Source organism: Medicago truncatula, chromosome 4, assembly GCF_003473485.1.
Source record: "Medicago truncatula cultivar Jemalong A17 chromosome 4, MtrunA17r5.0-ANR, whole genome shotgun sequence".
NCBI lineage: Eukaryota > Viridiplantae > Streptophyta > Magnoliopsida > Fabales > Fabaceae > Medicago > Medicago truncatula.
In genome coordinates this window covers 42,697,093-42,712,627 of record NC_053045.1, presented here as the reverse complement: position 1 = coordinate 42,712,627, position 15,535 = coordinate 42,697,093, and the positions used below count along the sequence as shown (strand labels likewise).

Here is a 15,535-nt window from a genome sequence, read left to right as displayed (position 1 = left end):
ACACTTTAGTGCATCAATGAAATCAGTGTCACAGTGATTTTGTCAAATCGTACGTGATTTTGATCATGCACAAAATAAACAAAGCATTCTTTCTTTAAGTGGATGAGCGGACCTACAAAATCAAATTTTAGTACCAAATTGTTGGGAAATTGGGACTAACTTTGTATTAAGTTATTAAGAATGACTACATTGTAAAGATTGGTAAAAAAGAAAGGGTAACTAACATGGTCTATGTGATGATGATGATGATGATTAAGAATGTGTAAATTAATAATATATATTCAGCGTTGATGGTTCATTATTGTATGGTGTGGGATAAGCACATTATGCATATTAAGCTTGATGGTTCAGTTATATGTAGGATAAGTGTTTGATAGGAATGCAGAATGGTGATAGAATAGGGTACTGAAAAATCAGATAGACGTGGGAAATAGGAAAACAGAGAAAATGTCAAACCAGTGAAATTGAACCTCCACAGTTGTTGGTCTTTGGCACGCCTTCCTCCACCATCTGAGGGCGTCGCCACCGCCGAGTACGGTTGGATTTCCGGGGACTGTGATAACACTCTTACAAAATGCTTAAGATTACAAAGCTAATTTGAGTGGCCTACAAAAAGAAAGTCTTTTTTTTTTTTTTGGGGTAAAACTACTAACTTTGGAGCTGAACGGAATAATATTGAAGAAGTAGCATGTTAAACATTGAATAATTTCTACCTCTAAACTGGACAAAGTAAAATGTTTTTTGTCAAGCAATTTAAAATTAGGCCGAATTAATTTTATGAAAACATTTTCGATTAATTGCTAGTAACAAGGACATGGAATACTCGTAGAGTGAAAAAATGTGATTAAGAGAAAAATGAAAAATAAGTAAAAAGAATAATTTTCTGAAAATGTTAGGTGTGTTTTGACAATATGTTTTACAAATAGTGACAAAATTATTAGATCTATAATCTCTTATATTTATTAGTTTTTTTTTTTTTACAAGTTATATTTATTAGTTGAAGTGTGTATATTAAACAATGCGTTGTTAGCATTATTTGTTGAAATGAAAAATAAAAAACATGAAATGTGGGAAATAATTGGGCCCTTATTTTATTTTATTTTTTGTTCGTTTAAGTGGATGGCGTAATTGACATTAAAAGAGTGAGCTGATTGAGAGATAAGTTTCATTAGGTGAGCGGAACAATTTCATTATCTTGGTTTTTTTTCATACATTAGTACCTTCTTCCACCTCCTAAAGTTTGTGACTAATTTACCTTCATTTCTTGTAATAAAATAGGTTCAGAAACAGGTTAACTCAAGAAACAAAGAGAACACACCCTTGCTTTCATTACTGGTTTAATAAATGAATGTGTGTGTTGAATCCATTTTAATCCTTTCTTATTTCAGGTCGCTCCACGTGAATTGTAAAAAATTATTCTTCTTGTGTAGCCTCGTAAAGATCCTTTTCCCAAAGATATATGATTTCTTGCTACCAATCTCCATAGCATTTGTATAAATTGATATCGCCAATGTTCTCTCTTCATCTCACTCTATTGCTTAACCATTACTGCAACCTTTGAGAAACAACTAGCCATTGGAATAGTAGTTGGAGAAATGGATTATCTGGCTATATATTTAGTCTGTTTACTTTCATTATCAAGTAAGTTTGAGCAATAGAGATTCTTTATGTTGCAGTGTCTTATTTCATTAAACTAATGCAATCTTTCCTAACTCTGCAGGTGCAAAAGCCAATAGCAATATTGGTGTGAACTATGGCGTGCTCGGGAACAATCTACCCTCTCTGTATCGATCCATCGAATTACTAACAACGATGAAAGCTGGCCGTGTGAAGCTCTATGACGCCAACCCGGATATTCTAAGGCTTTTATCAACCACAAAGCTCAAAGTTTCCATTATGATCCCAAACCATGAAATCTCAGGCATTGCTGCAAACCAAAGCATAGCAGATGAATGGGTGAGGAACAATATCCTCCCGTACTACCCAAATACCCTGTTCCGCTACTTACTTGTAGGAAATGAAGTGCTAAGCTACAATTCAGAACAAGGTCACAAAATGTGGCATGATCTTGTCCCAGCAATGAGAAGCATCAAGAGAGCACTCAATTCTCAGAATATAAGAGGCATCAAAATTGGCACCCCATTAGCCATGGATGTCTTAGAATCAACCTTCCCACCGTCAAGTGGAACATTCCGATCCGACATAAGAGACAGTGTGATGGCACCAATGCTCAAATTCTTAAACAGAACCAATTCATTTTTCTTCATTGATGCATACCCATATTTCCCATGGTCACAGGACCCCAACAATATTCCCCTAGACTATGCTCTCTTCAGAGGAGATTTCACCACAAGAGACCCTGATAGTGGCTTAATCTACAGAAACTTGTTAGACCAAATGCTTGACTCCCTCCTCTTTGCCATGTCAAAACTCGGATACTCTAACATCCAGCTTGTAATATCCGAAACAGGATGGCCAAACTCCGGTGACATAGAAGAAACAGGCGCAAACATCTACAACGCAGCGACATACAATCGCAATCTCATCCAGCGAATGACAGCAAAACCACCCATTGGAACCCCAGCACGCCCCGGTGTCCCAATAACAACCTTCCTCTTCTCACTTTTCGACGAAAACCAAAAGCCAGGTCCCGGAACAGAACGACACTGGGGCTTATTACACACAGATGGAACCCCAATTTACGATCTAGACTTAACAGGTAAAAAAACTAACACAGATTATGCACCATTACAAGCTCCAAAGAACAATGTGCCATACAAAGGTAAGGTATGGTGTGTGGCTGCAGAAGGAGCAAATGAAATAGAATTAGCAGCAGCTTTGACCTATGCTTGCAATGTAGCAAACATGACCTGTGATGCACTTTCACCTGGAAATGAATGCTATGAACCAGTTTCAATCCCTCTTCATGCCAGTTACGTTTTTAGTACCTACTGGGCTCAATTCAAAAGTAGTGGAGCAACTTGCTATTTCAATGGCCTTGCTACAGAAACAACCAAAGACCCTAGTAAGTTCCAACTAGACTCTCTTTACAATATAATCACACATTTTGTTTCAGTCAATAACCTTATTTAATTGTTTGTGACAGGTCGAAATTCTTGCAAATTCCCAAGCGTAATTCTCTAGAGACTGGTTAACAGATTAACAATGAAAGGATTATGGAGCTTATGCATGCAATTATCTTTGGACTCTGAGATCTTTAGACTCCAAGAGATGTAATCAATAGCATTTAATTTTACTTTCTAATAATTGTATTAATCAAGATATTTGTCAAGAATTTCCACATTATACAATATGCCTTTATCAAACCCTAATTTTGATTTCAAATCCAATTAGGGACAACACCAGTTCATAACAAAATGACAGAAAATTAGGGTTAAGAATAGACAAATGCATAAGTAATTAAACAAAAGAGATTAACAAAAGATGATTGATTTCATTGATTAAGCGTTAAGCACATTACAAAATAACAAGATCCATAAAGAAACTTATAGCAACGGTTTGTGATATAACTACATCATGAACCTATCTACACAAACCCTAACAAAGCGAATCAACAAGATCAAGCACGCTCGCCACGGATACGCCTAGCGAGCTGGATATCCTTAGGCATGATAGTGACACGCTTGGCATGAATGGCACAGAGGTTAGTATCCTCAAAGAGACCAACGAGATAAGCCTCAGCCGCTTCTTGCAGCGCCGACACGGCGGAGCTCTGGAAACGGAGATCAGTCTTGAAATCCTGAGCGATCTCACGAACCAGACGCTGGAAGGGGAGTTTGCGGATGAGGAGTTCGGTGCTCTTCTGGTACTTACGGATCTCACGTAGAGCGACGGTTCCTGGTCTGAAACGGTGAGGTTTCTTCACTCCACCGGTGGCCGGAGCAGATTTGCGAGCGGCTTTTGTGGCTAGTTGCTTCCTTGGAGCTTTACCTCCAGTGGATTTGCGAGCGGTTTGCTTGGTACGTGCCATTGATGCTGAAAAATAACTGAGAAAAACGGTTTCTAGCAGAAAAGCTTGAAGGTTGTTTTGGTGATTTCAGATTGAGAGTGATGAAGAAGAAGGGATGAAAGAGGTGAGTTATATAATGATATGATTTTGTGCGGGTTTTGAAATTTGAGAAGAGGGTGAGTGGGGTGTGATTGTGGCCGTTGATTATTGGTTCATCGACGGGTGTCGTTTATTTGGAGTTTTTGCGACACGCGGATCGATGACGTGGCTTGTGGATGTGTTTGGTTTGTGTGATGAGGATCGTTGATTTTATGGTTATCGATGGTTGAAATTGAATTTCAAAGAATCACGCGGATCGGTGACGTGGCGTGTAGTTATGGAAAGTTGAAATTGAATTTGAGAAAATGACGCGCGGATCGATTATTTTTTGGAGGGAGAAAGTGAAAATGAAAATGAAAATAAATAAAGGAATGGAATTCATCTTTTCGCGGGTTCAGGTTCTGAATATTGATCATCTTTTTTCTTTTCTTTTGTTCAAGATTTTTTTTTTTTTTCTTTTGTCAAATGAATATGAATCGAAAATCCAAAGTAATGGGCTTTGAATTCCTTTAACAAAAAACCAAATCAAAATAAGAGAATGTTTCTTTTTAAGCCCCCTCATATCTTTTTAAGACTCCTAAAATTATGAAATTGTCCTTGATAATATCTTCAGTAGATAAGATAATTATCGAATGTTCATTTAAAAAAAAAAATTTGTACATCCAGCAGATAACAACCGGATATTCATTTTAAAAATTTCGATTGTGTACTTCTGGTAGATGACTACCGGAATACTCCTTATATAAACCAAGGTTGTAGTTTTTAAGCAGTTATTTCCTATTTTGCATTCAACTTGAATATGCTTATAAACTTTGCGGTTTTTGAGTGTTTTTTTTTTTTGCGTTTTCATCACAATCAATAGAACAAATAGAATAAATCTTCACTCAATTGCGATCAATTAGCAGGTTTGGTGGCTTTTGATGATGGTGGACAATTGGACGATGAGGATTTTCTGTTTGCCTGGGTGAGTAGGTTGAGATTAGTGGTTCGGTCGGGTAATCCGAGTGAAATGGTGGAGGAAGTGAGCTGGTGGAGAGATGTGAGAAGATGGGAGAGAAAGTTTCGATGACGTCTGTTTGTTATGTAAAACAAAGGTTAAATGGGCAATAATCGGGTAGTTATCCACCGGAGGTACAAAGTGGAATTTTTGAAATGAACATCTGGTAGCTAACTACCGGAGGTAGAAAATGGAAATTTTTAATATGAACATCTGGCAGTTATCTACCATCACAAAATGATTTTTTTTAAATGAACATCCGGTAGTTATCTACAAAACGTGTTATTAAGGACAATTTTGTAATTTTAGGAGGCCTAAAGAGATACGAGGAGACCTAAAAAGAAATCTTGATATAAGAAAATTGATTTTCTCACATGTGAAATTGCTTAAAAACGTATAGAATTTATGAATATGCCTTTAACAGTAGTTTATTACCGTTCGGCTAACTACGGTTCCACCAACGGTAGTTAACTACCATCATGATTTTGTCTAAAACGAGTAAACCCCTACTCCTATTCATCCATCACCTTTCATACCTTGTTATAAAAAAAAAATTACAAATAAAAAAAAAATTCCTAGTCTTTGTATCAAATTACTTGACGTTGAGAAACGTGTAATGCAACTTTTAACCCATTTACATTTGTTGATTTTTCTGCCATATTTTTTATTTTCTGACATGCATTCGCAACGTTAGTTAATTATCGTTGACATTAGAACTTCAGTTGTAGTTAACTATCGTTGTGGTCTTCAATTTTTAAAATTTTCAACAGCGGTTGCTTTTTTCCGATTATTTTTCTTCTGAGTTAAATATTAATGAAATGTTTTTGCAATGCTATGTTGTTATTTATAGTCATAATTGAGAATGTGAATGATGATCTAGCTGAGACAAAACCTAGGTTTGTCGATTATTCCGTCGAGATCAAATCGCCTAAGGTTGAAGTTTCGGTTGATGTGAAACCAAATACGGATGACACTCTCGTTTATGTTGAAGCTTCTGTCCCAACTTGGTGTCAACGAAGTGTACACAACTCATTTATTTTCAAGTCAAGATACATAGAAAGATAAAGATGAATTGCTTGGTTGGATATGCCGACAAACAAATAGGGTCGAATTTATAGGTTTTATAAGAAGATCTAGTATAAAGAATCCAATGTTAGAGTTGGTTTGTGAAATGAGCGACGATCACAAAATACCGAAGAAAAAATTGAAGTATGAAGCAATGAGATCAAAAAAACGTGGGTTTATGTTCAAGTTGTGTGGATATGTTAATAGGGAATTAAAGACTTGAAAGTTGGTTACTCTTATTGGAATTCACAACCATGAGATGGTGCCAAAGTTATAAAAGCACGTTCTTGCGGAAAGATTAATGGATGATGATAAGAAGATTGTGCGTGACTTGACCAAGAGTTCAGTGCAAAAAATAAATACTTTGACGAATTTGAAGGGAAAAAGACAAGTGTGCATGACAAATATAAATCACAAGTATACAACGAGCGTCATAATTTCAAAAAGGCAATCAAACATGACAAGACGAAGATGCACTATATAGTGTCAAAGTTGAAAGAGTACACATATGTTCATTTCACAAGAACACAATGTGAGAGTGCTACTATTAAGGTGATATTTTGGGCTCATCCTGATTTGGCTAAGTTGTTTAACAATTTTGATCATGGCACTACAAGAAATGTTGCATTTTGCCAGGGGCAGAAGCCCTGGCAAAATGCTAAAAACCCTGGCAAATGGACGTTTGCCAGGAGTTTTGCCAGGAGCAGAATCACCAGCAAATATGCTCATCGCAAATGACTCTGCCAGGGCTTTAGCTCCTGGCAAATGCGCTCCTGGCACAGGCCCTGGCTTAACCCCTGGCAAACCGTGTCTGCATGATTGCAGGCTTTTCTGACGCATTCTGGTCAATGCAAGCTTTTGGAGACTGTGTCAGCATCACATGCCAGGGACATTGCGAGGGGTAAACCCCTGGCAAATTGTGTACGAATTTTTAAAAAAAAAAATTATTTTTTTAATTGTTTATAAAATCAAAATATTAAAATTTAATAATTAAAATAATTTAAAAAACAATTTTTTTTTCGAGTTACATTTTAAAGCCCGATTTGGTAAAATCAATATATTAGTCCTCCGATCTTCATATAGCCGAGCTCACTTGACTGTGTGATTGTATAGTTTCCCTTACTGCAGGAAATCCAAGTCCTCTTTTAATTTCGAAAAGGAAAGCAACATATTTGGAAACACCTTGCATAAAAATGCATATTATAATGACAATGTGTCAAGGGAAAAAGAAAGTGAAAAAAACTGTTATTCATATTACTAAAATTACAAGAGTTGAAAAATAGAAATACCACATGTCTGAGTAGCTCTTCTATGATTTCTTATAATGGACAATGCATTTATATAATGTTTCAAATATCTTCCAGTTGGATGGTTATCATGAGGAATATCCAAGCGCAACATCTTCTTCACTATGTGAGAATTTGAGACTGTTGGTGCTCTTTGCCAATCCACATTGAGCCCCTGATGTAATATTTGACTTAATCTCTTAGCAAATTTGATGGTTAGAGGGTAGAGATAAAAATATAAGTTAAAGAATGAAAAAGTAATGGAAGGGAATATTGGTACATGATAGAAATAACACATGGTATAGCTTCTCTGTTTCAAAATTTATAAAAAAATACAGATCAATGGACCAGATGCTAATTTATCTTTCTTTTACAATGGCTTAACATTAAAAATGTAGCACCTTTTATTCTAAAAGGCGTGTCCGACACTAACACATATGAATGCTTACTACATGCGAGAACGAATGGTTCATTAAATAAAAGCATAGAACAGAAACGCTTACTTCATGCGACAAGCTGTTCCATCCGGTGAAACTTGATGTAGTGTCTAAAGAAGGCATAAGACTAGGCTGGACACTTCCAAAATGCACTCTGTCATAGTCACTAAACCCTTGGTTCTACATCAATCCACTCTTTCTAGAAGCCCTTAAAATCTCTGATGATAAAGTAGTACATTAATAAAAGAACAAACATAAAGTAGGAGAATTTCTAACTAAAAATTGTTAAATATGAATTAAATGTTACTACCTGGAAACAACCTAATATCAATTTAAGTCATCATTTTCAAAATAGCATCAACACTACAATCCATATCAAGAACTTAATAAGAATTTAGTATCGTTCGTCATCAAGAATCATTACTTTCAAAGGCTAATCTATCAACTAGTTGTTTTTAACTTCAATAAATTGATTCCTTAAGCACTAACTCAACTGTTGAAATAGTTTATCTTCTCTAATTCATAGATATGCCCCACTAAATATTATAAAATAGCTCAAATGTCATCAAAGTCTCAAAGTACAAAAATAGGAGACATCATCCATACCCGGTGCTCTTCATACGATTTCATAAGTTGTTGATCATAAAGCAACATCGCATCGCATTTTGAAATGTGTACACCGCAAGATGACTTCAAGTCCCTGACATCTTTCTTCTCATCATCACTGAAGGAAGTACCATCCTCTATGATCTTTACAGCCTGCATTATTGTTCAGTTTAAGAAAATATACATGATAGAACCGGCAAAATGAACAAGCTAATTTTGTATATTAGTTTAAGCAAAATATACATGATAGTCACCTGTTTAAATCTTTTAGAAGCTCTTTCATACTTCCCAACTTTCCACAGTACAATCCCATCGTCTAGCTTCTTACGAGAAGCTTTTATCTTCTCTTTAGTGTTCATTTCACAGGACTCCTTACCCTAAAGAGAATAATGAACATATGTATATCCTCTAAATATAAAGAATGCAGGCTGCTCAATGAATTCCTTCTCAGCCCATGAAGGTTTGAGGTTATGTAAGAAACTTGAACACAATCAGAGTACACTGATTTGATTCCATTCTTGGACGATGGAATTGAATCAGATCTCAAAGCAGACATTGAAGCATCACTACCTTCAGAATCATACCTACATACTAAATAACAAACATAAATACGATTAACATAAACATATCAAAACAATAGTAGTATCATATATATTTATCAGAAAGTGTTAACGCAGTTATCATGAAATTAATTCATTTCACACATCAGACATAAACAAACGCAGTTATCAGAAAATGGACCAATTAATATATTTTCTATGAACACAACACATTGGTGAACCTTAACTCATTTGTGAACTTACCAAGATATATCCATTGTGAAACTAGTGATATTGCAGTAAGAGATATAACAATTTACAATTTGGATTCTGATAGAAACATAAACCAAATGTGTTGGGAGTGGAAAAGTTAGGGTTCAACAAAAATTAATCCTCTTTAGTTTTCAAATCTCAAACTCAAAAATTGATGAAAGGAGAACACTCACCCTTGGAGAAGGTGAAGTTAATGGCGGCCATCGGAGCTCCTACACGGTGGTTCTTCCCAACTGATTCTCACCACAAAAATAAAGAGAAAAGAAGGAAAACGTCGCAAAAATGAATGAAGCATAAAAGAAGAAGAAGGAAAGAGATGTATGGTGACCGGAAAAGACCTTACTGCGGCGGAGGAAGAAAAAGGGTCAACAGAAAAGTTGCTCCTTTCGTGAAACTAATTGGACCAACGGAAAGCTCTCGTCGAGTGGAAAAAGAAAATGGTTTCATTTTCGTCAATCGGTGAGAATGGCGGCCAAGGAATCGCCGGTAAGCTGGTGGCGGTGGTTGGGTTGTTTGAAGAGAGAATTGGAGGCTGGTATCGTAAGAGAGAGGAAGAAGAGGAATGAGTCAGATTTTTTATTTTTTTAATTGGCTTTCATGATAATAATAATGGGAGGGAGGGAGAGAAAAAGGAGATAAAGGTCATTTGCCAGGGGTTGTGTTTTTTGCCAGGGGTAAACCCCTCTCTAATTGTAAGTGGTCCCTATGTCGTTTTGCCAGGGGTTTCCTTGGCATAGTCCCTGGCAAATTTGCCAGGGGTTGATGCTCCTGGCATAATTTCCTGGCAAAATGCAGGATTTCTTGTAGTGTGGACTCCGCCTATAAAACTAACTTGTACATAATGTCATTGTTTGAGATAGTTGGAGTCACCTCAACTGATATTACATTTCAGTTGCTTTTGCATTTCTGACAGCGGAAAAAGAGGAGAATTTTGCTTAGGTTTTACAAATGTTGCTTCAACTTCATAATTCAAAGAAAAACATACCGAAGGTAGTTGTGACTGACAGGGATCGGTTTTGATGAATTTCTGTACTTGGAGAACAAATGAAAGGAATTAGTGTCGCACCTTGTAAATTTAACCACTAGAGCAGCGTGAGTGATCAGTACTTGATGTCTGAAAAACAAAGACGTAATTACAACATTCAACCATTGTTTTATATCGGTTAAGGTGAGTAGAATTCACATCTTGATTATTAGTATGAAACTTTCATTGCACTAGTTTCATTTTCGGATTTTATTTTCACTGAAATTTTACATTAGTTAAATTGATGATTTTCTTATAAACGTTGTTTTATAATACTTGATCCGTGGAAGAAAAAAAAAATAATCCTTAATTGTAGTCGCTATTGATTATATTTTTTATCTTTTACGTTGTTTCAGAATTAATGATTTGATTATATATTTTTAAATAAAAACACAATATAACTTTTTTCTTCTTCTTTTTTTAGGGCACTTCTTATAATTTTTGGTTCATAGTTGTTATATAAAATAACAATGCTTTAACAACAAACATTATAAACTCGTTTTTTTTTCTCTCTTCTAAAAAAATTGTGTTTTTTTATAAGACACATATCTTTTTAATATGAGAGTCGGGTCTCCAAATTTATTGAAACAACCCTGACATTATGCCATATGGTAGATCCTTCCCTATAACTTGCGTTAACCGATTCATGCGATTGGATATCAAGTTTGGGAATAATTGAAGGTTCAATTCAAACCTCATCTAATCTTCAATTACACGTACTTTTTTCCCCATGATATCTTTTAGGCTTAATAGGTCTTTACCCCCCTGTAATATAGGGCACTTTTGGTTTTGCCCCCTGTAAAATTTTTTTTTTAGATTCCGTCCTTGTAAAATGAAGATTCTTCAAGATTGCCCCCTGAGCCCTATGACTCAGCAGAATCTATGATGTGGCACCTACATGGCATTTTTTTTTTATTTTTCATTTTTTTTGGATGCCAAGTGTAAAAAATAATTTACATGTCATTTAAAATTAAAAAAAAATAAAAAAATCTATTTTTTTTAAAAAACGAAAAATAATTTAAAAATCAGAAAAAAATAGAAATTTTTTTTCAAAAATTTAAAAAATTGAAATTTTTTTTTTTAAAATAAAGTTCCAGATTTTTTTTAAAATACTTCCTAATTATTTTTAAAAAAATTTAAAAATTCAGATTTTAAAAAAAAATTAAGTTCCGGATTTTTGTTAAAATCACAAAAAACATGCAGATTTTTTTAATTTAATTTTTAAAATAAAAAAAATATTTTATATTTCAAAATCTTTATTCCAGAAATTTTATAAATTCTTTTTTGAAATTAAATAATTAGAAAAAAATTCAAATATTTTTTACAATTTCAAAAAAATTAGATAATACTTTTTTTTTTTCCAAATTTTATAATTTTAATTTAATTCGGATTTTTTTTTTTAAATTTAATATAATTTTTTTGGAAAATTTGGAAATATATTAAGTTTGAGAATGGAAACGGTATACCATATGGGTTTTCCTGTCATTGATGGGAAATATATTAAGTTAGCATTTAGAAAAAAATTCAAAAAATATATTCCTGAATTTTTACGAATTTATTTTTTATTTAAAAAAATAAAAATAAAATCATTTTTTTTTCTGAAATTAGGAAGTATTTTAAAAAAAAAACTGGATTTTATAAAAAAATTCAAAAACAAATCAGAATTTTTTCTAAATTTAAAATTTTCGAAAATATCTGAAGTTAAGATTTTAAAAATTTAAATAAAATCAATTTTTTTTTCCAGATTAAATATTTGGAATTTAAAAACATTTATATCCAAATTTTTAAAAATTAAAATATTTTTCAGAATTTTCATTCTTTGTAGAAAAAATTAAAAAAACTTTTTTATTTCGAAAAAAATCTGAATGTTTTTGAATTTCGAAAAAGATAAGACAATTTTCTATTTCGGAAAAAAATCTAATGTTTTTTAATTTTTGGAAAAAAAATCTAATTTTTTTTTCGATTTAAAAAAATAGTTTGAATTTTTTCATATTTTTTAAAATTTTGGAAATTAATTTTCAGATTTTTTAAAATATGATTTTCGGTTTTTTAAATTGTATTTTTTATTTTAATTTTTTTAAATAAAAATGAAGTGTAAACTATTTTTTACACGTGGCAAGCAAAAAAAAATAAAAAATAAAAAGAAAAAGCCATGTAGGCGCCACATCATAGATTCTGCTGAGTCACAGGGCTCAGGGGGCAATCTTGAAGAATCTTCATTTTACAAGGACGGAATCTAAAAAAATTTTTTTACAGGGGCCAAAACCAAAAGTGCCCTATATTACAGGGGGGTAAAGACCTATTAACCCTATCTTTTATGCCGCCCAATTGCAAATATTTTATTAACAAAGTTAACAAGTACATCCCAGCTCAAAGAAAAACTAGATGATCATTGACATCCTGTATCCATATGGGCTGGTCTCAACGATAGGATTGTAACCATTAATCACCCTCCTTTAAAGTTCTTCCAAATTCCGAAATAAGTATCAAAACTAGAATATGTTTGATGGTAGTGGAAGTGTACTTTATTCCTTCCTTACCCCGATCATCTTTCACTCCTATTCAACCTAATAGGCTAGTACAAGAATTTCATTTCTATTTCTCATGTTGTTTAGCACAAAAAAAGGAATCACCTTTTTATTGTCCTTTTGTTTAAATGTTCGTGTGGTTCTTTACTTTTGTTCGATTTTTCTTCTCCCCTTTTCAGCAGTGGTCTCGTTGAATTAAGGGAAAAAGGAAAATAAAGGATTGTATTTTTCTTCTCTATTTTTTTTTTTTTTTTTTTTTTGGTCTTAGATGAAGTGGTAATCCACTGAAAATAAACTCACACACAACTGTGAGGTCCCGGGTTCGAACCCGGGTCATGACGTCCGGCCTTGCAATTTCGGCATTTGCCAGTTGAGCTAGGACTTCTAGACTTTTTCTTCTCTATTTGTTGACATCAATATTTGACCAAAGTGACATTTGAAGTTAAAGGTTTAAACATTTACTCATTTCAAAATGAAATATAAATAAAAACGGTGATAGTTTAAACATCAATTTATGCATCAAGTTTTTAACTACCATTTTTATCTCTATCTCTATCTATCTATCTATCTATCTCTCTCTCTCTATATATATATATATATATATATATATATATATATATATATATATATATATATATATATTCTAAGCTACACTTTGTTTATGTGTCACCTCACCAATTTTCTCCTTTCTAACTAATTTTCTAAGCATTCACCACGTGGCTCTCTTTTTCCTTCATTTTTGACTTCTTTATTATGTAACTTCCAATTAATTTGCGTGACTCCTTCAACTACTCATTTTTTTTATTTATAACCGACAAATTATTATGTAACTTCCAATTAATTTGTGTAGCTCTTTCCACTACTCATTGTTTTATTTTTATAACCTACAAATTGAACAAATTTAGTGCATAATTTCATTTTCTATAAAAATCATTGCAAGAACATGCAAAAACTTGATTACTCATTTTATTTCAGAGGATGAAGAGTATTTGGAGGAGAACGAAGGAGGTGGATTTTGTCTATCCCATGAAATAAGTCAATAACCATATCTCATTCACAAAGACATATGCATAAGCCATTAGGTAAATTGCAGCCTTTATATTACCAAAATAATATTGCAGCATTTGGATTTCATTATATATATTGTGCCTTGAACAAGTTAAATCACATGTTTGGTCTTTGTTCTAGAATTTTTTTTAGAGTGTTTGACAATTGACAATATATATTAATATACATGTTAACAATCAAAAAAGTGGATTTCATCTTTTTATTTTATAGAAGGGTAGAACATACGGCTAAGATATATGCTTATGGTTGCATTTCAAAATTATTCCTACTCTATCCACTTTTTGTCTATAAAAAATTGCATTCATATAGTTTATTAGACAAATTTTCTACGAAGCTCCTATGTATATATATTTGTAACTTATTTTGACTCTTCCATTTTTCAATTTTATTTTTTCGTAGTTTTCATTTTTCTCTTCCAACGTCATGTACATTTCCTTTTAATATTTTGTTATCTAATGGATATCCTTTCTTTATAGGATTTTGGAAAAAGGAGAGTTTTTTTGAAAGGGCTCTCCATCTCTATCTCTATCTCTATATACATGTATTCTAACCTACATTTTGCATATGTGTCACCTTACCAATGCCTCCCTTTCTAACTAATCTCTCATACTTATGCCATGTGGATCTCTTTTGTTCTTGATTCTTTACTAGCCATTCCGTACAATCTATCTTTCATTTTCCATCAGTTGCAAAAACACTCCATCTACTTCACTTCATGCAAGTTACACAATGAATGCATTATAATCCATTTTATTAACAATGAGGGGTTACATTTTAAAATTATTCATATTCTTGATCAATCCTCTTACACACACAAGTTTACTATAAAGCTCCTCATTTTTTTCTAAGCTTATATATATGTTGCTTATGTTATCCTTTTCATTTCTTCTTCCATTTCATTTTTTGATAGTTTTGATTTTCTCTTCAAGCTTTGTGTGTGTGTGCGCGCGCTTCTATTTCTATAATTTTTCGTATTCTCTAATGGATATTTTTTCTTTGATTTCAAATACACAGGTTTTGAGAAAAGGGAGAGTTTTGTTGAAAGGACACTTCATATATGAAATGGTGGTTGTATTTTTCATTGAAATTAAAGTATTTTTTTCATTATTATTATTTTTATTTAACATTGTTATGAAATCAAGAGTTCACTAAAGATGTGGAAGAAAACATATAAAAAATGAATATTTTTTATTCATTTTTATTCCAAGCCAACATGTGGTTGTTGCTATAACTATTAGAGATTTTTCATTCTCAACTAATTGTCATAAGATGAAGGAGGATTTGGATGGATCTTACAAGAAACTCAAAACTCTCAACACCAAAAATCCTAAAGGGTCGAACAAGATAAAGTAATTTATCCATAAGTGTTAGTTTAATTTGATCAAGTATCCGTGTCTTTGTAACAAGAGAAAATACTCTTATTATATTTTTAATTGAATAGTTTCTTATAAGATCAAGTATCCTATATAACTAATTGTAGAAGCACACATCTATTCAAGGCCTAGGTAACTAATTGTAGAAGCACACATCTATTCAAAATTCTAATGGTATGTTTTTGATCTTCGTGAAATTGGAGATTCAAAATTCTAATGGTACATGGAAATTTAACTTTTGACCATGGAATTGGCTGACCTTCATACTTT

General features: G+C 33.0%; 2 protein-coding genes and 1 long non-coding RNA gene across 3 annotated transcripts; 1 reads left to right on the top strand and 2 right to left on the bottom strand.

Annotated features, from left to right (window-relative positions):
• The first annotated feature begins 1,206 nt into the window (after positions 1-1,206).
• On the top strand, positions 1,207-3,332 carry LOC25493066 (probable glucan endo-1,3-beta-glucosidase A6). Its single transcript, XM_024780697.2, has 3 exons — positions 1,207-1,641; positions 1,721-3,025; positions 3,107-3,332. The coding sequence occupies exons 1-3, from the start codon at positions 1,596-1,598 to the stop codon at positions 3,142-3,144; spliced, it is 1,389 nt and encodes a 462-aa protein (XP_024636465.2). The 5' UTR covers positions 1,207-1,595; the 3' UTR covers positions 3,145-3,332.
• A 102-nt stretch (positions 3,333-3,434) lies between these two features.
• LOC25493065 (histone H3.2) lies at positions 3,435-4,089 on the bottom strand. Its single transcript, XM_013601471.3, has one exon. The coding sequence runs from the start codon at positions 3,989-3,991 to the stop codon at positions 3,581-3,583; it is 411 nt and encodes a 136-aa protein (XP_013456925.1). The 5' UTR covers positions 3,992-4,089; the 3' UTR covers positions 3,435-3,580.
• A 3,258-nt stretch (positions 4,090-7,347) lies between these two features.
• LOC25493062 (uncharacterized) lies at positions 7,348-9,886 on the bottom strand. Its single transcript, XR_003010834.2, has 6 exons — positions 9,611-9,886; positions 9,446-9,505; positions 8,715-9,051; positions 8,461-8,613; positions 7,921-8,072; positions 7,348-7,592 (listed from the first exon to the last, which is right to left on the bottom strand). It is a non-coding gene; the product is annotated as an uncharacterized lncRNA (long non-coding RNA).
• Positions 9,887-15,535: the final 5,649 nt, after the last annotated feature.